Consider the following 24,917-nt stretch of genomic DNA (forward strand, 5'->3'; position numbering starts at 1 on the left):
CTACTTAAAAGGAGGATCCCAGGACGTTTCCAAGCACAATTCAAAGTGTTGGTGCTGACCTTTAAAGCCCTAAACGGCCTCGGCCCAGTATACCAGGAGGAGTGTCTCCACCATCGTTCAGCCCAGAGGTCCAGCGCTGAGGGCCTCCTGGCGGTTCCTTTGCTGCGAGAAGTGAGGTTATAGGGAACCAGGCAGAGGGCCTTCTCATTGGTGGCGCCTGCCCTGTGGAACGCCCTCCCATCAGGTGCCAGGGAAATAAACAACTTCCAGACTTTTAGAAGACATCTGAAGGCAGCCCTGTTTAGGGAAGCTTTTAATGTTTGACAGTCTATTGCATTTTAATATTTTGTTGGAAGCTGCCCAGAGTGCCTGGGGAAACCCAGCCAGATGGGTGGGGTATAAATATAACAACAAATATATTATATTATATAAATATATTATATAATAATTTAATCCAGGGACAGTCTACATAGGTATTAGCCTATTTCTACCTCCATTCTCAATGGTAACATGGACCATTCATAATGTAGGAATAGTCTTCACAACTGTGAGGAGGGCAGTGGGGTGGGGGCAAGTGAAGACAAGCTACAGCAACTAACTAGAACGTTGTTCACTGATCTGCTCAAGCTGACACAGAAAAAGCATTTTGGTCTCTGAAATTTATTCTGATTTTGCAGATAAAATATAACCAATGGAATTCTACAGGATGTGCTATTAGTGTTTGAAAACAGTCAAGATCCAAGGATCCCCCCCCCCAACATGCACCTCCAGATGTCAGGCACCATCCTGGCACCTTCACTTGGTTGCAAGTGGTTGAAAGCTATGTGCAAAATGTGCCTGCCTAATTTCAAACGCTGCCTCCAGGTATCTTAAGACTACAGAGCTCACCAGGCCCAGCCAGCATGGGCAGCAGTCAGGGAAGGTGTGTGTCATAGCCCTAACTGCTGGAGGGCACAGTGTTGCCTACCCCTGCTGTAAGAAGACAATATGCCAGGTTCTTGGCAGCTGATCTGAGCTGGGACGCTGGAATTCTACCTTGGCACAGGGTTATCCATACACCTCATGCCTAAACCGCAGGCACTTCGACCCTTTGCAGAGCCTAGGCTGGTGCATGGCTGGACGGGTGCCACGATGCGAAGGAAAGCACAGGACAAGAACGCAGCCAAGTCGAAATGCCACCGTGTCGTGGGTCTGAGGCCAACCCATTTCCCAGAGGAGCAAGTGGAGGCAATAACCAAGACAAACAACATGCCGAGAGTTGAGAAAAGCCAGCGTAAAGCATTTTTATTGCAATAATAAAACTCTATGTGTTTACGTGGTGATGGTGGAGGAGGAGGCGGAGGAAGAGGCAGCAGCAATTCTCTTACCAAAACTCACTACGTGAGGGGAGGGGGGTCAGCAGGACACCAGGACGGGGGGTCGGTGCATTGCCCAGGAGGCTGTGGCAAGCTGCGATGACCAGCATCAGATCTCCGTTAAGAACTCTCTACGGTGTGTCCGCACTCGGGGGCTGGGGAGCGGGCATGGGTTCATCCCCACCACCCACCCACCCCAGTGGGGAAAAGCAGCACCTTTCGAAGTCCTTGGATTTAGCTAGCTGCAGGGATTCAGACTGCTAAAAGGTAAAAATATCCTGAAAATCTAGTAGAAAACACCACGCACCACAATACTGGCAGGGGGCGGCGGAAGAGGTCAATGAGCTGGGGGAGAGAGCTGCCCCAGAGGAACAAGGTTGACGCTACGTCACCATGGAAAATGCCCCTTCCCAAAGATGGTAGTGGGGTGGGGGGGCCAGGGGGTGGGGGTGGGGGGAAGAGTCCCTTGTGGCCCCAAGTTTCAGGCAGAGAACCGCATCAACTCCTATGACTGAGGCTTCCCGGTGATTCAGCCCTCGACAGCCTCTCAAACTGCTTTGTATGGCTTTGCAGCAGAAAAATGGGTTTTTAATACAATAAGGTACTTCCCCAAAAAACAGAAACGAAACAAAGGCTTGCCTCGTTTCAAGCAACTTTTCCTATATAATGTGAACCAACCAGTATATTTACTAGCAATGCTCGATCATACACAACTCAAGTCTACACCAAAAAATATATAATAAGATTAAAGAACCTGACCAGAACAAAAAAAAACCCAAAACAAGAGAACAGATAAGCTGAGGTTTTACAGCATGTAGCTTAAAAATGTCAAATATTGGAAGGAAACAAGGAAGGAGAATCAGAAGCAGAGCCGAGTGACCCAAAAACATTCAAATCAGGGTGGATGTAGTGGACAGCTGGGAAAGCTCCATACAAATTCATGTGCATTCATCTTGAAGCAGAGATTTCTGGATTTCTCCATGTGCCAAACCTGTCAAGGCAAAAGAAAAAAGAAAAAAAAAGGGAACTTGCTTTAGAGATTGCCCTGGAGAGGGGGGGGAGCACCTGGGGGGGGATGGGCAGAGAAAACAGGAGCAAGTGCCAAAACAAAAAAGAGGTGGAGAAGATTCGACACCTCAGCCCTGTTGACTCAAGGTGCTGTACCCATTAGTTACCCAGGCAACCCTGCTCAGGTGCCAAGTTCAGCTCTGGCAGGAAGCTCGCAATCTCCTGCTATCGCCACTTACGGCAAGATAGTCACCCTTTGTGCCAGGCTGATGAATGGGCCCAGGATGCCTCGTTCTAGAGATCCCTCGTTTTCTGCGCAGAGGCCTCCCGACACCTGCCTCTCCATGAGCCACCGGAAGTGCCTCTTCTCTCTCTCCCTCCCTCCCTCTCCCTCTCTCCCTCCCCCCCCCAAACACAAACAGAGGAGTCTTCCGATACAGTCACCTACCCCGGAGCAGGGAGATGGAAGAACACATGCCTCCTGTCATTCCATTTTTAGAAGCTCCACGTCAAAAATTAGGGTGGCATTGGGTGGGATGATACCCGGGTGGCCGGTGGCACCATAGGCATAGTCTGGCGAGATTATCATCTTGGCTCGCTGCCCAACGCTCATCTGCAAAAGGAACACAGCAGGCAGTTAAGAGCAGGTGCAGCCCATTCCCAAACCCCACCCCCTCAGCCTTTGTTTCCCTCCCCAGAAGGTGTCTGAATCCCTGTTTCTGAAACACACAGACAAGGTGTACAAGAGGGGAACAAAGAAAGGCCTGGCAGCAAAAGGCCTCCGGTTTCCCTGCTGTGTCTGAGCTAAAGAACTTCGAGACACTGGCTGGCCACATTCCCCATCTTCCCTCCATTCCAGCAACCAGGACAAGGCAGCCAGGCTCATCTGCAAACTATTTCCGAAAGGACGCAGAGAGATGCCTCCATTTCTAGTCTGCATCCACCTCCGTCTTACCATGAGATGGCTGGCATGATATGCAAATCTCACCACTGCGACTCACATGCAAAAGGCAGGGATAAGACAGAGGTTTGTTCTCTCCAGGTAAACTCCACTGAGGTCATTACAAGCTAGATCCCAACTGCGGGGGGGGGGGGAATCCCAGCCGGCCAAAAATATCGCCTCATCCCTTTCAGCCACCAACCTTCCCGCTTCGTGCACAGGTCCCAGAAGGCAGGAGGAGTCCCCAACTCTCCTCTCCGCCCAACTCCTGCTACCTGGCACTGTTCAAACCTACAGCAGCACACCTGGGCAACCCCTTCTTCCCAGCCACGGATGACCTCCTGTTTGCCCATCACAAACTTGAATGGCTTGTTCCTGTCACGGGAAGAGTCGAACTTCTTTCCATCCTCCAGCATACCTGTGATGGAAAAGGAAGCGCACGTCATCCTGGGGGGCAAAGACAGCCAAGAGAAACATTTCCCAGGAGGATCGTGCCAGCAAAGTAAACAAATTGGACACGTCAAAAAGCACAGGGCTCTCAACTGGGGTGGGGAGAGGAATTCAAATGCCAGATTATTTCAGTGAGACAGATTTCAGTTGGTAACGTTCAACTACAGTGGAACCTCAGAACGCCGTTGAACTCGAACATTTTGGCTCCCAGGCGATCAAAAACCGGATGTGATTGTTCCGGTTTTGGAATGATTTTCGGAAGCCGAACATCCAGCGTGGCTTCTGATTGGCTGTAGGATGCTCCTGCAGCCAATCAGAAACTGCATCTTAGTTTTCGAACCGGGAGATGAACGGACTCCCGGAATGGATTAAATTTGAAAACTAAGGTACGACTGTAATACAAAATGGGTAACCAGGCACCAGGGATATGCTCTCCACACAGATGGAGTCCGTCCCCCTTTTTCTTCAGATCCCTTCTCAGTGATCCTTCAGTAAATCCCACAGACTTCACCCTCAGTCCTCTTCCCCAACTGAATGGAAGTCTAATTCATCCTAACTGTGTTTGCACTTATTTCTGCTATTTCTTCCTTCTTTCACTTCCTCCTCGCAGAGGAAATTTGGATTGTAAGCTGCTTGGGGCAAAGGCTATGTCCTTTTGTTTTACTGACATTATAAAACACGGGTCCCCAAACTAAGGCCCGAGGGCCAGATGCGGCCCAATCGCCTTCTAAATCCAGCCCGTGGACAGTCCGGGAAACAGCAGAATGTGCCCTTTTATTTAAAATGCATCTCTGGGTTATTTGTGGGGCATAGGAATTCATTCATATTTTTTTTCAAAATATAGTCTGGCCCCCCCACAAAGTCTGAGGGACAGTAGACCGGCCCCCTGCTGAAAAAGTTTGCTGACCCCTGTTATAAAACAACAAGGACATGGGGTGTGTGTGGGGGGGAGACACACCCTAGAAGTAAAGCTCACCCTTGCAAGTGCAAGGAACTAAACAGCGGAGGGGCAGAATCCAGCATCAATGGGGCATTCCGGTTGGCTTGAACATGATCAACTTTACTGGCAAATTAAGGAATCACAGCAGAATGCAGGAGATTCTGTGAGGGCTGCAGAAGTCACCAAACAAACACACACACCCCTCAACGAATGAAGAGAGGCATGGTCTTTTTTTTTGCCATGAACGTTGGATTCAAATATGCTCCAAATCACGTAGGGTCTGATTCAGCCCATGTTTCTCACCACCTGAGCTCAAGTCACCATCCCAGTTCCTGTCGGCAGGAAAGGGCGCCTGGGAGCAAGAGTCCACACCTCCCTCCTGTGTCGGGTCAGCCATTTCTGCTGGCCATGCCAGGTGGAGGGAGCTCTTTGGTGGAGACCCACGCTTCCTGCCCCCCACCCACCCACAAGGGGGAAGCCCCAGGGCTCACAGCTAGCAAATCCAAGAGCTCAATCCCAGCAGGGGAAGGCAGGCACCCAAGACACAGCCGAGTCAGCAGACACACAAACAAGTGCAGGAAGTAAATGTCATTAAATCCCAAGTCTACACTTCCTGCGCCCATTCATATCTTTTTTGGCTTCCAAGCACGTTTTGCTGACTGTGGCTGAACAAAGACAGCCAGACTCCCTTCACCTGCTGGACACGATGCTCAGCCAGCAACAACTGCTCAGTCTCCTATGAGTCGGGCGCCACAGTTTTTCCAACCCTCTGCTGAGTTTCTGCTCGCAGGATTAAAGGTGAAAAGTTTGCTTTGCTGAACTGTGCCTGCATCCGTAATGGGGTACACGGAATACCCTTAAAAACATTAAGACCAACTGACACCAGACAGACAGTTTCAAGCCCAGCCGCTCGTGACTCTCTTGCAAATTGAGGTGTAACAGTTGGTGGAAATGTTCAACGCCCGTTCTTTACTTAAATATCTGAGCATCAGCTCTCACCAGCTCTCCAAATGAAAGAGAAATACAAAATATATGAGCAGAGGTGATATCCATTTTGAAAATCCGCAAGTTGGAAAAAGAGCAGGCATGCATGTCCAGTTCTCCAACTGAAGTTTTAACACCGGCTTGACGCTTGTGAGATCTAGTGAAACCCAGCAAAAATTGGGATTGAACTGCCTTAAATAATGCACGCAATCATGAACCCTTTCTGCTGCCAGATGAAAATATACTCTGACCCTTCCCATTTTCCTGAGCTCTGGTGAATAAACCAAGGGAAAGACCCCACCCCAATAGAGCCAGCCAGCATCCCCCCCGGCCCCCAATTAGTCAGGATTCCTCAAACCACGATCATGTCTACACAATGCCTCCTCGAATTCACTGCTGTTAAAGCAGAAACATGGAAGGAAAAGGAATTACAAGACAGGGATTTGGTTCCCAGCACTGTACCCAACTCATTTGAATGACGCCACGTCATGCAGAGACCAGAACAGCCCCCCTCTGCCCCACCTAGAGAGGCAAGATACCTACCACCTGGCTGGCAGCTTTTGTATCTGCTGAATGTTGAGTGCCCAATACCCCAACCGCAATGTGTCCTTCAAGGAAAGGCGCTGTTTCTAAAGCACTGTGAAATTTTCCAGTAGCGGAGCATGAGCAGGATACTAACTTTTTATCGGCCAGCCCAGGGTTATCCAAAATCAGCCTTGTGTCCCAAGTTCACGTTTAATTACAGAGGTCACAGACCCAACGTGGCCAAGTTTGCTACAAGACACCAAGTTTGGTTGATAAAACCACAGAGCATCTTGGATGCACAGGAAGTTGTGGTGTTCACCAAATGGGAAGACATCTGAAGGCAGATTAAAAGACATTAGAAGACATCTGAAGGCAGCCTTGTTTAGGGAAGCCACCAATAACACGCCCAATAGCCGCTGACACCAGAGGCAGCAACCAATCAAACGCCCACCCTACCGGTATGTACTATCCATGTATAAGACGACCCCAACTTTTTAGCATACTCATATATCCCTAGTCCTATACACAGAAGTGCTTATACTTTTGTGAAGTGCTTTGACTACTCTAAAATATTCTACAAACATTAAGTATCATTAGGTGAGGCTTCCAGACGTAAACTGCTCACAACTGTGCAAAGCGGGTCACATGTGGCTGCAAGAAAGGACCCACCGATGTTTCCAGCGCACCAGGAAAGGCAGAAAGCAACCTGAGAAAAGCCTTTGGGGAGCCCTTGCAGCTGCAGGCAGCCGCAACAGGTCTTGCCACAACCATTAAAGAGGATTAGTTTGTGATTAAGTGAGATATGCAGCTAAGCACAGGGCTGGCCAGGAGGTCCCAAGGACCTACATTTTGCTCCAGGGAAGAAAACAGCAAGAAGCTCTTTACCCCTTGAAGGTCCTGTCTACATCAAGTGCAAGACCCCTCCTGCCATGGGGTTCTTTACAAACTAAGAGCCGTGGTGAGCTTGGATTGTAATGGCCAGCTTGACGGGATTGGCTTCCATTCTAAATATGCAAAACTCATTTTGGGAGACAGCCAAGCAAGATACATGGACATTTGTGTCCTGCCACTCAGAGCAAGGAGGTTGGTAAGTTTGTCTAGTCTGCCTCTTCCCCCACCGGCCGATTCTGAACCTGAAGCGCTCACAGGTTTTGAGCTTGGTGAAGGAGTGAGGACCCATGTTCAATACAATTCTTCCGCTTTTATTTGGAACGTACTTCTAAGTCACCTTTCGAGGCACAGTTTGCCTAAGATGCACACACATAATGCAGCTTAAACAAAAGCAGATGAATTAATGACGCACAATTGATTTAAAAATAGGTCAATTGAAAGGCACAACGGCATAGATCCCAGGAGCTAAAAGAATGCTACACATTCCGAAATCCTCACTTCCCTGGCTATGTCAACCACGACTTGCCCGAGCTTAACTGGTCAAGGAAATGAGAAGGCTCACTAGCATTCCCTCTCTCACCAATTGCCTGTGTTGAGGCAGCAGGAAGTAGCTAAGAGATGCTTCAGGGCAAGGGTGTTCTAGAAACAGTGTCAAGGATCCAAAGAACAGCAGCTGGAGGATGATGATGAGGATGAGGATGATACAACTTGTATAACTGTACAGTACTGTACTGCCCTGTAAAGGTAAAGGTCCCCTGGAAGGATTAAGTCCAGTCAAAGGCGACTATGGAGTTGTGGCGCTCATCTCGCTTTCAGGCCGAGGGAGCCAGCGTTTGTCCACAGACAGCTTTCCGGGTCATGTGGCCAGCAGGACTAAACTGCTTCTGGCGCAACGGAACACCGTGACGGAAACCAGAGCGCACGGAAATGCTGTTTACCTTCCCGCCACAGTGGTACCTATTTTGCTACTTGCACTGCCGTGCTTTAGAACTGCTAGGTTGGTAGGAGCTGGGACAGAGCAACGGAAGCTCACCCCGTCACAGGGATTCAAACCGCCGACCTTCCGATAGGCAAGCCCAAGAGGCTCGGTGGTTTAGACCACAGCACCACCCGCGTCCCTACCCTATACCCGTAGATCTCAGGGTGGTTCACAATGTAAAATTACAATATAAAAAAAGACAAAATACATAACAAAAACAAAGACAACCCAATAATCCCCCTTTCCACAACACATTTTCAAGTTCTGAGCATCCACAGCACTTTGGCCTTGTATTATAAAAGAGCAGGCCTCAGCCCCATGGCAGGGAAACTCTTTTAAAAAGTTGGTGAGCTGGCTTGATCATCTGCGGCGGGGAGTGTGAAAAATTCCACCAAGCACGCCTAGATTAGCCTTTGGGATCCAAGCACAAGGACCTTTGGGAAAGCCTTGGACAAAAGGACTCTTGGAACCTGGAAAATCTAAACCTGCCAAGCAATTTGACCCAAGCCAAGCAATGAAGATCAGCAGTTTTGTTTGGATATGTTCAGGGTGCAATCCGTCCTCGTCTAATCAGATGTAAGCCCCACCAAGGCCAATGGGATTTACTCCTAATTATATGTGCATGGCAGGAGCAAGGAACTCAATGGCTGCACTCTCTTCCAGGCAACCTGCCAACAGTTACATGGCCATTGGTGGGCTTTGCCTTTGTACAGAAGGCCAGTTTCTACACATGCTCTGGGTTACCAGACTTCAAGGACACATTCTAGCCAGGTAAACATATTCAAGGAGGGTGGTGAGGAAGGGCCAGCAAGGGAGGAGCCTGCCCACCCGTGGTGTATACCATTTTTGCTGCTTCTCTATACTAAGACGACAATAAAACGGGAGATCAAGAAAAGTTCTGCACTTACATTTTACGCACAAGAACAAAAACACATTACACGTTGTCATCACGCAAAGGGGTTTAGCCAGGAATACTCGGGTCTTTGGCTGGGACAGACAGTCAGACTCTAACATTAGAGTCCTTCTGCAGGGAGCATCTATGTCACCCTTAACTTGGTTAACCAGACTGATATTTTCTCCTAAGAAAACGTTCTGAACAGACGTCTAGAGGCTGCACTGGGATGAAGGAAAGAGCACATTACAAATGATGCGTGAAGCTTTGATTCCGATCTTGCTGGAGAGCTAGGAATTGAGCATCTGTATGCTACCATCACCCTGCTCTCAGCTGCCACTTTTCCAGACTCACCGTTACACTGCTCTCCAGGGACGCATTTCTGTTCCAGCCACTCCTTTCGACTTAGCAAACCTTCCATGCGCCTAATGTCTGCAATGGCCTAGGCCACAATGCATGAATGTGTTGAGGACTTCCCCCAGCACCCGAGAAGCCTCTGAGACTTCCAAGGAGGAGGCTGAAAGAGGAGCACTCTTTCCCACTTACACTTTTGGCTGTGCAGTCGTACCTTGGAGGTCAAACGGAATCCGTTCCAGAAGTCTGCTCAACTTCCAAAACGTCTGGAAACTGAAGTGCTGCTTCTGATTGGCTGCAGGAAGCTCCTGCAGCCCATCGGGAGCCGTGGAAGCCCTGTCGAATGTTCGGCTTCCAAAAATAGTTCGCAAACCCGGAACAGTCACTTACGGGTTTGCGGCATTCAGAAGCCAAAACATTTGAGAACTAAGCTGTTCGAAAACCAAGGTACAACTGTATGTGCACCTGAAGGTTCGGATTAATTCTACTGAATCTACTCCCTCTCTCATGGTTTTGATTTATGGACTTCTTAAAATGAGGCTGCACTTTAAATTTTAATATTGTATTTTAATCTGTATTTAAATTAATTGTTTTCTTTTCTTTTATGTCCTATTGTAATTTTATTGGTGTTAGCCACCCTGAGCCCGGTTTTGACAGGGGAGGGCGGGGTATAAATAAAATTATTATTATTATTATTATTATTATTATTATTATTATTATTATTATTATTTGGCTAGGTCTGAAGGTTTAGGGAAGTTTTTAATGACGGTTTTAATGTATTTTTAATCTCTTGTTGGAAGCCGCCCAGAGTGGCTGGGGATTGATTGATTGATTGCTACTACTACTACCGTACTACCGGTACTACTACTACTACACAGATCCTGCGGAAAAGCCAAGTGTGAGCTAGGCACCCTCTTGCTTCCTTCCACACTGTTCTGAGGCAGAGAAGTGATGGTGGGGGAGGCGCGCCCACAGCACTCAAGTACTCAGAAATCCAAATGTGCCAACAGGCCTAAAAGCGTTCGCAGTCCCTTCGCGAGAGAGATCAAATGAGCTGAAGGTGCAGGTCAGCAGCTGGAGGAAGAAGGAAGAGTTTAGCCGGTAGACATCCGAGAGACTAGCAGACCTGAACCGCAAGATATTGAAAGCAATGAGGACAGCGGTTGAAACTGAAACAGTGTGAGCGCACAGCAGCGATAGCAAAGTGGTGAGAAGGGTCACAGCAAGGAGGGCCGGTAACGCACATACCGCCTTAAGACTAAAGGAAGGAGACAAAGTGGTGTGCCTGCATGCATATTCACCGCCCCCCCCCCCAAATTCCTCACCCAGGCAGGCCCCTAAATCCACTCAGCCTAGTCTGCAAAGCCGAGGCGAGATACTGTGGAGAGGGCAGGTTTCATCCCTGTGTGTTTCCCCCCACCCTGTCCCCCCACCCATCCCCTCCAGGCAGGCCCCTATCTCCACTTGGCAATGTTGGGCCTTGTTGCTGCAAAAGGCCTGTTTTCAGTTGGTTGCTGTGGAATTTTGTGATGTCATCTGGTGGCGCGACTTTGCAGGCAGCAGTGGGCAATCTGCCTTTCTATTGGATGCTGCTGGAGTCTTCAGAGCTTCTGCTGGTGACGTCTAATTTGGACGCCACTTTTTGTGTTTAATCATTATTTTAGGTATAAAAGGTTTGCTTTTTTGGAATTTTTTTTTATGCCAGATCCCTCACTGATGGGCATGGAACGTTGTGGCAAAATTTGTTACATTACAGTTCAGCAGTTACGGAGAAAGGCTGCTACATCCGCGTACGCAATGCCTACATTTATATAGAGAGATATACTGCACAGAAACAGGACTTTAGTAGAGCCATACCCTAATTTTCCTAGGCTGCCTGACTACCACAGTTGCGGCTCTCTCTTTTTGTTCCTAGGAAGGGGAACCGACAAGAACGCTGGGGGAACGCCATATGTCTTCACAGAATGCAGACTTCTTAGGAGAAAGGTGTATGCGTGAACAGCACATGCACATGCAAACAGCACAGAAGGCGCCTGAGCTCGAATAATCCCTAAAAATTCATGTGATGTGATGCGATGCGCCTTCTGCTTTGGGAGACGCAGGCCAGGTTCCTGCAAAGGGGGAAGAACACAACAGCTCCCTGTGCTGCCTACCTGCTCTTGGGTTGCCAATGCCCTGTATTAAAGCACCTCAGATATGGGTCTCATTAACAGTCATGGTTTTTGATGTCAGGAGCTGCACACACACACACACACAGGTGTAGATTTCCTATTGTACACTGGGCGTGATCAGGGTCTGCTTCTGCTGCCAGCATTCCCTTCTACACAAGGGCTGGGCAGAACAAAGTGGAGGCCCTTTCCCCAGCCCAGGCCAGATTCAAACAGTGTGTGCTCATATGCTGACTTACAAAGCACAGCAGTCAAGGGAACAGGTCCCCGCCCAAGGGCAATTCAAAAGAGCAAAGGGAGGAAGTAGCTGCATTGTTTTCATTACTTGTACTTGGGCTTGCTTAACAGTAGGACAGTGTTTCTCAAACTTGGGTCTTCAGCTGTTGTTGGACTACAACTCCCATCATCCCTAGCTGGGACCAGTGGGTCAAGGATGATGGGAGTTGTAGTCCAACAACAGCTGGAGACCTGAAAGTTTGAGAAACACTGCAGCAGGACACAAGGACAAGGGAGGGGGTGTGTGGAAGATGGAAACCGCTCCCCCTAGAGAGAGGTCTGTGCCTTTGGTACTCAAAGAGGCGGCGATACAGCCTCTGCTGGAAAGAAAATAATCTCTGGACCCCTCTGATTTGAACACCCACTGACCCACCAGGTTGCGTAATATGGCTCTAGGGTTTCTCGATTCAAACTAGTTATGCTAGATGCCTCCCAGGATAGATTTTGGCCTGGAAGCCCCCTCTGTTGCACAAGCAGATGATGCAGGCGGGGAGATGGGTGAAGAAGCAAAAGCCCATTTGTTCTCCTGGCCCTCTCAGTGGCATTCAGTAACTGGTTTTCTTTCTGGGCTGCCTTGGAGGAACAGGAATTTAAAAACTTTTCCTTTAAAGCCAAACACACTTATCCTCTTCAGAATGCAGCACTCAACAAGAAATCAACAGTTTGGGGTCTGTCTCCACCCCATGTACGCAGAATTGCATAACAGCCCCCACTTAGGGTAACAAATGTTTACTGGCCTCGTTATCAAATTAAACCAGCCTCCAAAATGGCCAAAGAATACCAAACTCACATGATTTTTTTTGTGAATCAAAACACATTCTTGCAGTAAAATCAAATCTAACATTCCAAGCACGGGGGAAACAGCCAAATACTGACAAGGCACAACCCCCACTTGGAGCAGGAGAAGGAGGAGGAGGAGGAGGAGAGCCGAAGACAAAGCCAGGAATCCCCTCCAGAGCAGGAGGGTGGATGGAGATGCTTGCCACCACAGATAAGGAGGGGAGCGCCCAAGACCAAAGAGGAAAAGTTGACAAGGTGAAAAGTGCAGCCTTGGACCTGGAGCTTGAGACATTGAAGGATCCAAGCAGCACACATCCGTTTTTTGCAAGAGGTCACCACCTGTACAAGAGCTTCCACATCTGAAGTAGCAGCCCTGCTTAGCTTCCTCCTGGGGCAAGATGTCATGCTTTCTAGCTTTGTCGAATTATATTTTAAGAGACGTCTTATGCACCTTTTTTCGGAAGGCGGTAAAAATCTTTCTGTTCAAGAAGAGCTTGTCTACGCCTGATTTTTTTTAAATTAAAAAAACTGTATTTAGCTGTTATTTCTATTTTATTTTTTGCACTTCACATCATTTGGCAGTTTTATCCTTGCCTTGGGGAGTTAAGGCTTAGCTCAAGGAATGCAGCATGCATGTACCAAAGTAAAATGGCATACCATGCAGCATCTAATGCAAAAAATAATAATTATGAACCTAACAAGAATTTGGCTGCTGCATGAGTAGCCAAGCAGGACATGAACACAATGGCACACTCATTGGGTAAAAGGTAAAGGGGCCCCTGACCATCAGGTCCAGTCGTGTCCGACTCTGGGGTTGCGGCGCACATCTCGCTCTATAGGCCAAGGGAGCTGGTGTTTGTCCACAGACAGCTGCCGGGTCATGTGGCCAGCATGACAAAGCTGCTTCTGGCGAACCAGAACAGCGCACGGAAACGCCATTTACCTTCCCGCTGGAGCGGTCCCTATTTATTTACTTGCACTTTGATGTGCTTTCGAACTGCTAGGTGGACAGGAGCTGGGACTGAGCAACGGGAGCTCACCCCGTTGCAGGGATTTGAACCACCAACCTTCTGATCAGCAAGCCCTAGACTCTGTGGTTTAACCCACAGCGCCACTTGGGTCCCTAAAAATGTTGGGTACAAACTCCAAATAACAACATGCGAATTCTGCACAGCTAAGATTCTGCTACAGACTCAAAAGCTCAAGTCCCCTGCAATTATTTCCTGATCAGGAAATCCATTCCAAGGATGCTAAAAACTAGTCAGTATGGACAAAGCTGGTAATTGAGCCGCTGAACATGCATTTGTGGCAGCCATTGTTTATTACCCAAATCACCTTTCTGTGGGTCACACTGGTTCAAATAGGGCAGCTCCCACAAAGCCAACTTAAGGCACCTCAGGCATTATGCGGCAGCACAGACAGAGGAAAGTACAGTAGATCAACTGCCTTGAATGCCATTTTCTGACTGTGGAATTAGATAAAGCAATTTAAAGCCTAATGCTAAGCTTGCTTGGATGTAAGCCCCATTGAATTCAGTGCTACTTATTTATCTCTCCCACCTTCAGTAAAAAATCACTCCCAAGAATATTTACTCTCAGGTAATCTTGCATGGAATTGCAGCATTTAGCGCAGACGGCAGACACCCTATGTACGGTAACCCCGGGTGCAACACACTGTCCCTCTCTTAAAAGGTTACTGGATCAGAAAACAACAAAAGGCCGCATTTGTTGCAGGAAGTGAGAAACCGCCGCCCTCTAAGTGCCTGTAGCCTGGGCAACAGTCCTATACGTGCAATTTGAATTGAATGAAGAATGGCTCCATTTCAAGAAGGTCAGACATCTCGCATTCGCTGGGTCTTTGCCACAGTTGGCAGGCTGCCCTCCAGAGCCTCAGAAGGCAATGTGCAAACTGGCAAGAGGCGGCTCAAGAGTTCCCACCCACTTTGATTTGCAGCACAGAGAGAGCAGCAAGGAGCGTCTCAGAGGCTGCTTTCGCTGCCGCTTCAAGTGCCGGCTGCACAGCTAGCCTTTCAGCTACAAAGGCTCCTCATCACCTTACACGGTAAAGTCTTTCCCAAGCAGGCAAAGCATCCTCATGAAAGCCAGCGGCTGGAAAAACAAAGGGCATTCCTGTCCCAGAGCAGTTTACTTTGGGAAGGTATGAACAGAATGTGCAACATTTCCTAGAGTGCCATCGTGCTGCACTGCGAGGGAGACGCGATTCTCTGGCAGCCTATGGAGCCTGGCAGCCGGTCCTGTTAGCAACAAGAGACTTGGCGGTGGTGGGCAAAGGTCCAGATTTAAGTCTGGATACAAAAGGGCACAGTCTCCTGATGACAGCTTATTTGCAAACTGTGTCGAGCTTCGTCGGGTTCTACAAAAAGGCAAGATGAAGACCAGTTGCAGCAGCCGCCCCAGAAGACACAGGTAAATGGAGGGCAGAACACACGCAAGGCTCGCTCAGGAGGAGGGGATCCTGGGAAAGGGGAACATGGGAGGGAGAACAGGCAAGCTGTGGCTTCCCCGGTTTCAAGCACTGGCCAGTGAGGAACAGGAACGCCACAAAGCTCTGCACACAAACTCATGGGCAAACAGGGCCTCCAAAGGAGCCTGCGTCTCCTGGCACCTTTCAGCACCGTCTCTAAATAGCTAACTTCCCTCAACTGCCAGAACATTGTCCAAATCATGCTTGGCACCCAAGGCCACTCATTGCCAAGTCAGAGCAGCACACGGAAATGCTGTTTACCTTCCCGCTGGAGTGGTACCTATTTATCTATTTGCACTGCATGTTTTCGAACTGCTAGGTTGGCAGGAGCTGGGACCGAGCAACGGGAGCTCACCCTGTTATGGGGTCTCGAACCGCCAACCTTCTGATCGGCAAGCCCAAGAGGCTCAGTGGTTTAACCCACACTAATCTAATCAAAAGTGTGCCTCAATGTATGTTGTTGTTGTTTAGTCATTTAGTCGTGTCCGACTCTTCGTGACCCCATGGACCAGAGCACGCCAGGCACTCCTGTCTTCCACTGCCTCCCGCAGTTTGGTCAAACTCATGTTCGTAGCTTCGAGAACACTGTCCAACCATCTCGTCCTCTGTCGTCCCCTTCTCCTAGTGCCCTCCATCTTTCCCAACATCAGGGTCTTTTCCAGGGAGTCTTCTCTTCTCATGAGGTGGCCAAAGTATTGGAGCCTCAGCTTCAGGATCTGTCCTTCCAGTGAGCACTTGGGGCTGATTTCCTTCAGAATGGATAGGTTTGATCTTCTTGCAGTCCATGGGACTCCATATATATATTCCTCAAAATTGTAATCTCAACAGCACACACAGCCTAAACAATTTGGTGTCGCATCCCAGCAAGTTTTGCAACATGCCATGTACGATACCAACACACAACACAACACACAACATCCCAGGTGAAGGATACTGGCCAACATGACCAGGAAAAATCATTTCCCAACTCATGTGGTCAAGAATGAAGATTGCCTTTTAAATTCTGTTACCAGTCTGATAAGTCCTTAAGCTGACACTATCAATGTTTGGCATCCCCTGTAAACTACGTCTATACGTTGTTTGGCCCTGACCCTCAATAGTCTGAAATGACATTGGGTACATGCAATTCAGTGTCACACTATTACACGTGTTCCGTCTGCACAAGCATTTTTGCTTGCAAGACAGAAAGATCCCCCTTGCATTGTTCTGGGGGTACCAGGGAGCACAGGGATATATGGGGGGAGGAGTCCCATTTCAAAAGTGGAAGCCCTTTTGCAGGCTTCCCATTCATGATCCCTGAATGGCTGAGATCACCCTCTGAGATCAATACTCTGAGAAGGAGAATTAATGGGATCAGAGGTGAAGAGAAAAGAATATCAGTACCATTTGTCCCAGAATTACTAGTTTCTACCTGAGGATGAAACCAGATATTTGGTCCAGCTCTGTTTTTAAGCTCAGTTATGAAAATGGAGCGGTGGGGGCACAGATGCTTCTTAACCCACTAGGCCAGTTGGAAAAGTCGACTGTGCAAAATGGGGTCTGCTCTCAATCACATAAAGCTGATTTTAAATGAATTTCATGCTCGGGAGAGGAGCACCTTGCCTGCCACATCTGGAAACTATGTGCAGTGGGGGAAACCCAAACTGCTCCTACTAAGCTGACACTTCTAGTAAATGCATCTGAAATGCTACACAGTGTTTGCCGCTCCTAAGAAGTTCACTAACAAAAATGAGCCCATCTGCCCCCAATCCACAGGCTGTGGGCACAGAACCTCACCCATGCTCCCTGTTGCTCCCACACTGGCACCAGAGATAATTCATTTACAGCTTGCATAATCCAAAACTTCCCCCATGAGGTGTGGTCAGGATTGCCGTTTAGAATTCCCAGCACCCAACAAATGCCCTGAAGGCTGTGGGGGAGAAGCAGTTGGGATTTAAGACGCTCTGGGGTCGCCCGGAGACCCCCTCAGTCCCACTGACCTTTCCAAGCGTCCTCCCAGTAAACACAACTCTGGAATGGCATGACCCTTCATTCCGGTGTGCCCTTCAGCGACATTGCCCAGGCGAAAGATGCACAGAAGCATCTTAACTTTTTAACTCCTACGATACAGAACATGCAGCCCTCGTGTCACAAAACCACTTCTCCTCTTCTTCCATGCTTTGTTCCCAAAACTGTCTGATATCTGTCATCTTGCATGTACTATCCGTATCCCGCTCACATCGGATGCCGCTCGCTAAATCAGACCAGGCCAACCTTTTGAGCAGAGGTTGCCCTTGCCAAAAAAGCTTAAACCAGAGCATGAAACACCTGAGAAAGGAGAGAGGCTGCATTTTAGCACCACGGTGCTTGCTAAAGGTAAGATGGTGTTGTCTAAACACACACACACAGAGAGAAAGGCACTCCCTATGGCTCAGCCCTCCCCAAATGCTTCGCAGACATGGAAAAGGAAGGCTGCCCTGCCAGCACCAGAGGGCGGGCAAATCTCCTGTCCCAACCAACAGCCTCCAGGTCCCCTGCCAGCCATCCCTTTGTTCTTCCTGTCAGCGCAAGAGGCAGCCAGGGAGAGACCATCCTCATTTCCTTTCCCCACCCAATGACAGCAGGGAAGGAAAGAGAAACAGATGGAGTGGCTGCTAATCCGGGAGAGGCGGGGGGGGGGGGGGAGAGCTCTGCGCCTGCACCAACCCTTCCCTTTTCTTCCCTTTGGCACCCAAGAACAGGGTCCCCAGGAAATGCTACACGGGAAGGAGAAAGGTGATCGCAAGGAGAGGATGGCAGTTCAGTGAAGAGCTAGTTTGTTCCACGAGCTATACAGGACAGAGATAAAGAGAACATCTTCAAGAGGGCTGGCCCTTTGCTGTTTTAACTCAAATCAGAGTAAGGCTGCTACACAGGGAGAGTCCTCCCTCATAAGCACCCAAGGGGTGCCATGCCAAATCCCCATAGACTCTGCAGCCTGGAGGCCAGAAAATCACTTTGGCTTCCAATTACATCACGGAACTTGAAGAACTGGTTATTCAATCTGGCGCCTTCCCCTAAAAACAGGATACTCTCCATCTACAGCATTCCCAGAATTTCCCTGGAGGCTTCCAAAAATGATTTCGCTCCCCAGACTGCAAGTTTAACTGCTATCTTACTGCTTCCACCCATTTGTCTCCCTAACTTCCCCCTCCTCCCAGGATGTTTGAAGAGCAGCTACCAGTCAGCTAGCGTTATGCCTTCTTCATATTTCTGGCACAATGAGAGCCCTTGCAAGTTGCAGTGCGTACAAAGCAAGGGGTGCCAAGAAGAAAAACCAGCCACTACGCTGCTAAGGACCAGACCATCCATCCAACCGCTGTTGGAAGGAGCTCTACCCATATAAGCACTTGGTTGTTACAGCACAACCACAGCAAAGCATTCTGGCCTTGCATACTTCACAGTGTTCTCCCTCCCGCCACAAACAGCTTCAAGCCCTACAAGGAAAGAACTCAAACCATCACTCCTCGTGGGCGGCCAGCTCTGCAGGTGCACAATGCATACTGTTCACTGCGTAGCATCAGGAACGTGGAACTCTGCATCAACTCCCAACATTAGAGCCATTATGATACAGGCAGCGACTGATTTGTACGGGGGCTACTTTCCGAGGCACTGCACACTTACGTGAAATCGCGTATAATCCAAACACCCACTGAAAAAGCCTGCAAACACCACGATCCACCCCTTTTGGTGGCATTTTCAGATCACTTCCAGGTGCAGCACAATGCGAGTGTGTGCATTTGCACACATTTTGGACGTACCTAGAACAGTCACTGCCTGTATTCTTGTCCCAGGTTGTCTCTTCTATGCGCCACACACAGTCTCTCCATGGGTCAGGCAATGATGTGAGACGACTCTCCGTAAAAATGGCAATGGGGCCTATAGAGATGCTGTGTGAATATTTACAATTTAAAGTTGCTAGAAGCCGTAAGAGATAGATGGCAGCCAGTGATTCCATGGGTGCCTTTGAAGCCTTCTTCCAAGAGACTGGGCTGTCGCCTCCATCTCTTCCTAGCAATGAATCCCAGTACAGAAAGGGGAACACCTTAGTGGACAAATTAGCTGTCAGTTCCACAGATCAACCAATTGGGCTTCAAGCAGCAAAGTGAAATATCTACCAAAGAAGGTTAACACAGAGAGTTCACGTTCCACCAGATTCAGAGCCATCCTCAAAATCGGGGAGCATATTCTCAAAAAAGGGGCACAGGCAACATGCTTCAACTAAATGCTTTTTCGCTGCACATAGCACAGCAGCTGACTTTCCAACTAAATCAATTTCATGGCGTCTCTCAACGATTTGGGTGCTTTTGATCAACCTAGGGAGCAGACAAGCTCTTTGCTAAAAGGCTTTAGCATGAGCCAAAATGGAAGTACTTCTAATATAATATGCAAATCACCACAGTACTGCACCCAAGTGATTACGTACAGTACTCTGGCACAATCGTTCGAAGACCTGTGCTTTCCTCACATTACCAATATTAGATTCTGCAGTACAAAAATATGTTAGATGACCTGTGTAGCACCAAAGACTCAGCCTGAGCGCAGAGACAGTGAATGACATGCTAATGAACACTTGATAACAGAGGCTACCTGAAAAGTAGCACATTTTTTAAACACGCACACGGATATGTAGTTCTATATGGAACCTCAGACCCATCTACATATCACTAAAACCACAAAAGTGTGAAAAACGAACTCCACATTAACAGCCCATTCGCAAAGACCACTAACCAACCCAGAATAACCAAAAGCCTGCACCAAGTCCTGTCCTCGTGATCCGGATGACAGGTTCTTACATAGCAACTTCTGAAAACGGACCCAGGCCACTGACACTCGAAATAAATGACACTAGGCAAAATGCATTAAAGGTCTGTCTGACTAAGGCAGCTTCGTATGTATATAAAATTATCAAAATGCACTGAAACAAGGGTACACAAGGAGCTGCCTTATGTTCAATCAGACCACCAGATCCACTTAGCTCTGTGTTATCTACACTGACTGGCAGCAGCTCTCCAGGGTTTCAGAAGGGAGGAGTCCTCCCCAACCATACCTGGAGAGACCAGGTACTTAACCTGGAACCTTTCACCCCAAAGCACAGGCTCTATCACTTAAGCTATGGGCCATTCCTCATTGCTTCCTTCCGCTGCCCAAGAAATTTAGGCTTTTTCCTGAAGTATTCTTTTTAATAAAAAAAAAACCCAAGCCCCAAAAATCTTGCCCACAAACTTGAAACATTTCACTCAGTTCTGATGGAAGTTCCTTAAATGTTCCAACCATCAAAAAGCAAGTAAGCAAGCTACTGTAATAAACAAATAAATTTGGGCAGATTGGATCTCCCTTACAAGGGCTGGCATGGCAGACAATCACTTGGGAAACAGAGCAGGCCAGAAACATAGAAACCTCAACCATGTTTTTTAGCCTTGCAGACGGAGCAGCTTAACAGAGAAGCATGCGGTTGCAGGAGAGGGCGGCATAAACCCCGCAAGATGCCAACCACAGCCTAAGACCCTTGCCAGATTTATGACAAAACTGCAGTATTTAGGGGCAAACTGCTTATCTAAGTAGTAACATGAGATCCTTTCCACCGCCCTAGCCCAAGCACAGCTGTTTGGGAACCCGTGGCTGCTCCAGTAGTACCTCTAAGCAGGTGGTGGGCTCAGGGAAAAACCACACACTGGGCTTAAAGATGGGTGCCGTAGACCACAAAGCTCACTGGCGTTGGGGGGGGGGGAGGCACGCGGAGAGACACACGCAGCCACCCTTCTTCGATGCATGCAGCAAGACCCAAGGAGCATCACTTGCCAAGGGAAGAAAGGGCACAGATTTGAGCCATCCTGCCAAGGAGTCCCCACCACCCTATTTCCAAAAGCAGGTTTGTGGGTTGCTATGCCCAAGAGATGGTTAAAATGTGAGGGAGGAGGGGGTTGTTTTTCCAACCAGGTAAGGAAGGAGGAGCCTCAGCCTGCCCCCCCCCCTCGGCTTTTACAATTAAGGTTTTCCTCTAACCACTGCACCTTACGCCACCGTGCCCAGCCATATCCTAACCCTCTACTGGAAGGGAGAGGGGGGGGCACACAGATTTCTGCTCCTGCCTTCCCCCTCCCCCCCTCAACATTTCATCCCCTACAAGCTGAGACACACTAAACCCCCCCCCGCAACACGCACAGTTGCACCCTCTACCCCTCCCTTTTCTGCTCCAAGCTCAAAACACAGCTGTGACCCCCTCCCTCCCCACCAGACACAGAGAGACCACCCCAACCAAAAAGCCTCCCCCCCCCACAATCCGGGAAGGGGGGGAAGGGTCATTCAAAGCCTGGCGAGACTCACCCGTGTAGTGCACCACGCAGGTCTGCCCGCGCTTAGGGAAGGTCCTCCCTAAAGGAGAGAGAAAGGCGGTTAATGTGGAATTGGGGGGGGGGAGGGAGAAGAGGGGGCTCGTGCCCCCTAACCTCTTGGGTGGCTCGTCGGTGGGGAGGGGGGGCTCGCCTCACCGTCCCCGGGGGAGATGGTCTCCACGTGCACGCCCATGTGGCCGGCCCGCGGCGATGCTAATCCCCAAAGGCGCACCGGGAGGAGCGGCAGCGGCGAGTCCGGCAGGCAGGCGGGCGAGAGACAGGAGAAGCAGCAGCGGCGGACGAACCACCAACGCCTGGAGCAGGGGGGGGCGGGGAGGGAGGAGCCACGCCTGCGCACTGCCGCTTACAAAGGGCAAGTCCCGGAGGCTCCGCCCAACACCGCCGCCCAGCCTCGCCTCGCCGGACTCGGCCGCCCAGAGCCACGCCCCGCCGCTTCTCGCCCGCGCGCCCTCCCTCCCCACGCGGAAAGGCGAGGAGCACGTGGATGCGGCGGTGGGAGGGGCAAAGAGCGCGGCTGAGGGAGAGGGAAGAGCCGTCGCCATCTTGGCTGCTGCCCCTCAGGGAGGAGGAGGAGGAGGCGGCGGGAGAGGGAGAGCGGGCTGCTCCCTCGCTCGCTCTTCCTCACCGCCGACTCTCCTACAGACATATATATCACATATACTAATATACATCATGTAATATATGTATTACATTGTTCAAAGGTCAAATCACATCCTAATAATGATAGTAATAATTTTATTATTTGTACCCCGCCCATCTGACTGGGTTGCCCTCAGCAACCTCTGGGAAAAGGGAAATAGGAAAAGATGGTCATGTTTGTGGTAAAAAATACAGTGCGATCCCCAAGCACGCACAGGCAGTATTTTCCTCTGCCTGATCAACAGGCTCAGATTCCCTAGTTCCTAGCTTGTTCTTGTTTTTTATCTGTGAGCTGCCCTGGGTCCCTGTCAGGGGAAAAGGCAATAATAATAATAATATAATAATTCAGAGAGGGGAAGGGGCCTCCCATTCATTGCCTGGGCCCATATCCTCCAATGTTTCACAAAAATAGGGCTGAAGAATCTGAAGAAGTGTGCATGCACACAAAAGCTCATACCAAGAACAAATGTAGTAGGTCTCTTAAGGCACTACTGGACAATTTTTTTATTTTATATACTTCTGTGTCAGTCAGACCAACATGGCTACCTACCTGAATCTAGAGAAATGGGCATAGCTGTCAACTCTCCCCTTTTTTGCGGGAAACTCCCTTATTCCAGCACCGTTTCCTGCTGCTATCCTGGACTGTTAGATATGCCACCTCGAGGCAATGGCAACCTCTCCACCTAACCTACCTCACAGGATTGTTGTGAGGAACAAAATGTGTGAGGAAGGGATTGTGTGCAACACCTTCCACAGATTAATAAAATGAAATACAGTAGAAGTGTAGCTGTTGGGGGGGGGGGAGGTGGGATATAACAACAAACAACAACAACTGTGAGAATGATCAGGAACATACCAGAAAGTAAATAGTAATTATTATTATTAATACCTCACCCATCAGGCTGGGTTTCCTCAGCCACTCTGGGGGGGCTGCCAACAGAATATTAAACAGAATAAACCCTATTGAACTTGGTGGGTCTGACTTCTGAGTAAAAATGCTTTGGGTGGCAGTGTAAGGCTGCCCTGCCTTCACCCAGTTACTTGGGAGTAAGCTCCATTGAATACAGCGGGGCTTCTTTCTGAGTAAGCAGTGTAAAGCTCCATTTACAAGAAATTAATCAACACTGTCGTGTTTCCTAAGAAATGGCTGGCTGCAGAAGCATGGCAGTGAAAGGATTTAGAGCCGACGGGTGACCTTTTCCTTCGAAATTATAGGAAGGGCTTCGCATGCCAGCTTCACCGTTTCCTTCACTGGTGCGGGGAATTTTATTTTCGGTATGAACAGGAGTCCCCGTTTTTTGCACCTACACACCCACTGCTGATTTTTCATTGTTCTCCGAGATGTTGGAAGGAGGAAAAAGGAAAACCAGGACATTCTGGGATCACATCAGGAACTGAGACGGCTTCTGTGATTCCAGGACCTGTCCCTGAAAAATCGGGGTGCTTGGAGGGTGTGAATCCACCCTGAGTGGTATTTTCTGATCTGTGCTCGAAACTCTTCGCATTGCATTTCTGGAACAACAATGGGCTATCCGCTCTGCCCCAAGGCATGATGGAGAACAGCAACAACTGGGAAAAGCTAGACATGACATTTTACAAGGACAGGAAGAAACACTACGGACAGAATAATTGCCACACACAGGAAGAACAAGGATAAAGGGTCTCACTTGTAGTTCTAGAAATCATTGAATGTGTCAACACAAATGGAAGATATTGATGTTGCAGCTGTGCTATAAGGAACTATTATTTTGACCGGAATGTAATTGAAATTAATAAGATTTTTGAAAGCAGAAATAAAGAAAACCATCAAATCTAGCGCGAGGGGGGGGGCACCTAAATTATATAATTTGGTATTTGAACGATTGGTATTAGTAATTGTATTATAATTTGGTGTTGTTATAATGAGGATATTGTTGGGTTGCAATAAAAAAGTAATAAAAATTATTATCACAATAATAACTGTTAGCATTGCTAGTAATTCCTAAGCCCCGACACCCAGCGCAGATGCCTTCAAGGCCAGTGCTAGTGAGAACCCGCTAAATAAAACTTGTGATGGGAAAGGTGGTTTTTTTTAATTGTTGTTGTTCATTTCCATCTATCAAGCATCATGACTGTTTGCATCAAAGTCACTGGATTGGGGCCAGCGTTGCGCTTAAATTGGGCTTAGGTCATTGGGATCTCTCTTCGCAATGTAGTTACTATTGCCTGTTACGCTGCTAAACTGAAACCTTATGTATGCTCAGAGACCTCTTGCTTCCTACATGTTCATTTCTTGGTCAGTTAAGATAGCTGTGCTGCTTTTCAGCTTCCAAGTTACCGGTACTTCTTCTTGTGTGGCTACCAGAAATACCTTTTTTAAACCTTGCAACTTTCTTTCAAGAAAGCTTTATTCATTAGAAAAGAAGTTTTGTTGTGTGAGTTCCTGGATGTCCCCAGCGTGGCCACACTCCAGAGGCGGGTCAATCTCAAGATCTTTGGGAAATGGGCAGTCCTAGGCTCCTGAGCTCCCCATAACATTTCCCCGCTTGCCCAGTAAGGGACGCAGGTGGCGCTGTGGTCTAAACCACTGAGCCTAGGGGGTTAGCTCCCGTTGCTTGGTCCCAGCTCCTGCCCACCTAGCAGTTCGAAAGCACATCAAAGTGCAAGTAGATAAATAGGTACCGCTCCAGCGGAAAGGTAAACGGTGTTACCGTGCACTGCTCTGGTTCGCCAGAAGCGGCTTAGTCATGCTGGCCACAATGCCGGCTCCCTCAGCTTATAGAGCAAGATGCGACATGAGCGCGCAACCCCAAAGTCGAGCACGCAACCCCAGAGTTGTCCGCGACTGTACCTAACGGTCAGGGGTACCTTTACCTAGGCTCCTGAGCTCCCCATAGCA

At 48.8% G+C, this 24,917-nt stretch overlaps 1 protein-coding gene across 1 annotated transcript; it reads right to left on the reverse strand.

Moving 5' to 3' along the window:
* Nucleotides 1-1,258: 1,258 nt before the first annotated feature.
* On the reverse strand, nucleotides 1,259-21,703 carry FKBP1A (FKBP prolyl isomerase 1A). The gene is made up of 5 exons (XM_060277372.1): nucleotides 21,536-21,703; nucleotides 21,372-21,419; nucleotides 3,609-3,721; nucleotides 2,812-2,976; nucleotides 1,259-2,346 (listed from the first exon to the last, which is right to left on the reverse strand). The coding sequence occupies exons 1-4, from the start codon at nucleotides 21,570-21,572 to the stop codon at nucleotides 2,848-2,850; spliced, it is 327 nt and encodes a 108-aa protein (XP_060133355.1). The 5' UTR covers nucleotides 21,573-21,703; the 3' UTR covers nucleotides 1,259-2,346; nucleotides 2,812-2,847.
* Between the last annotated feature and the right edge of the window lie 3,214 nt (nucleotides 21,704-24,917).

Source organism: Zootoca vivipara, chromosome 7 (assembly GCF_963506605.1).
Source record: "Zootoca vivipara chromosome 7, rZooViv1.1, whole genome shotgun sequence".
NCBI lineage: Eukaryota > Metazoa > Chordata > Lepidosauria > Squamata > Lacertidae > Zootoca > Zootoca vivipara.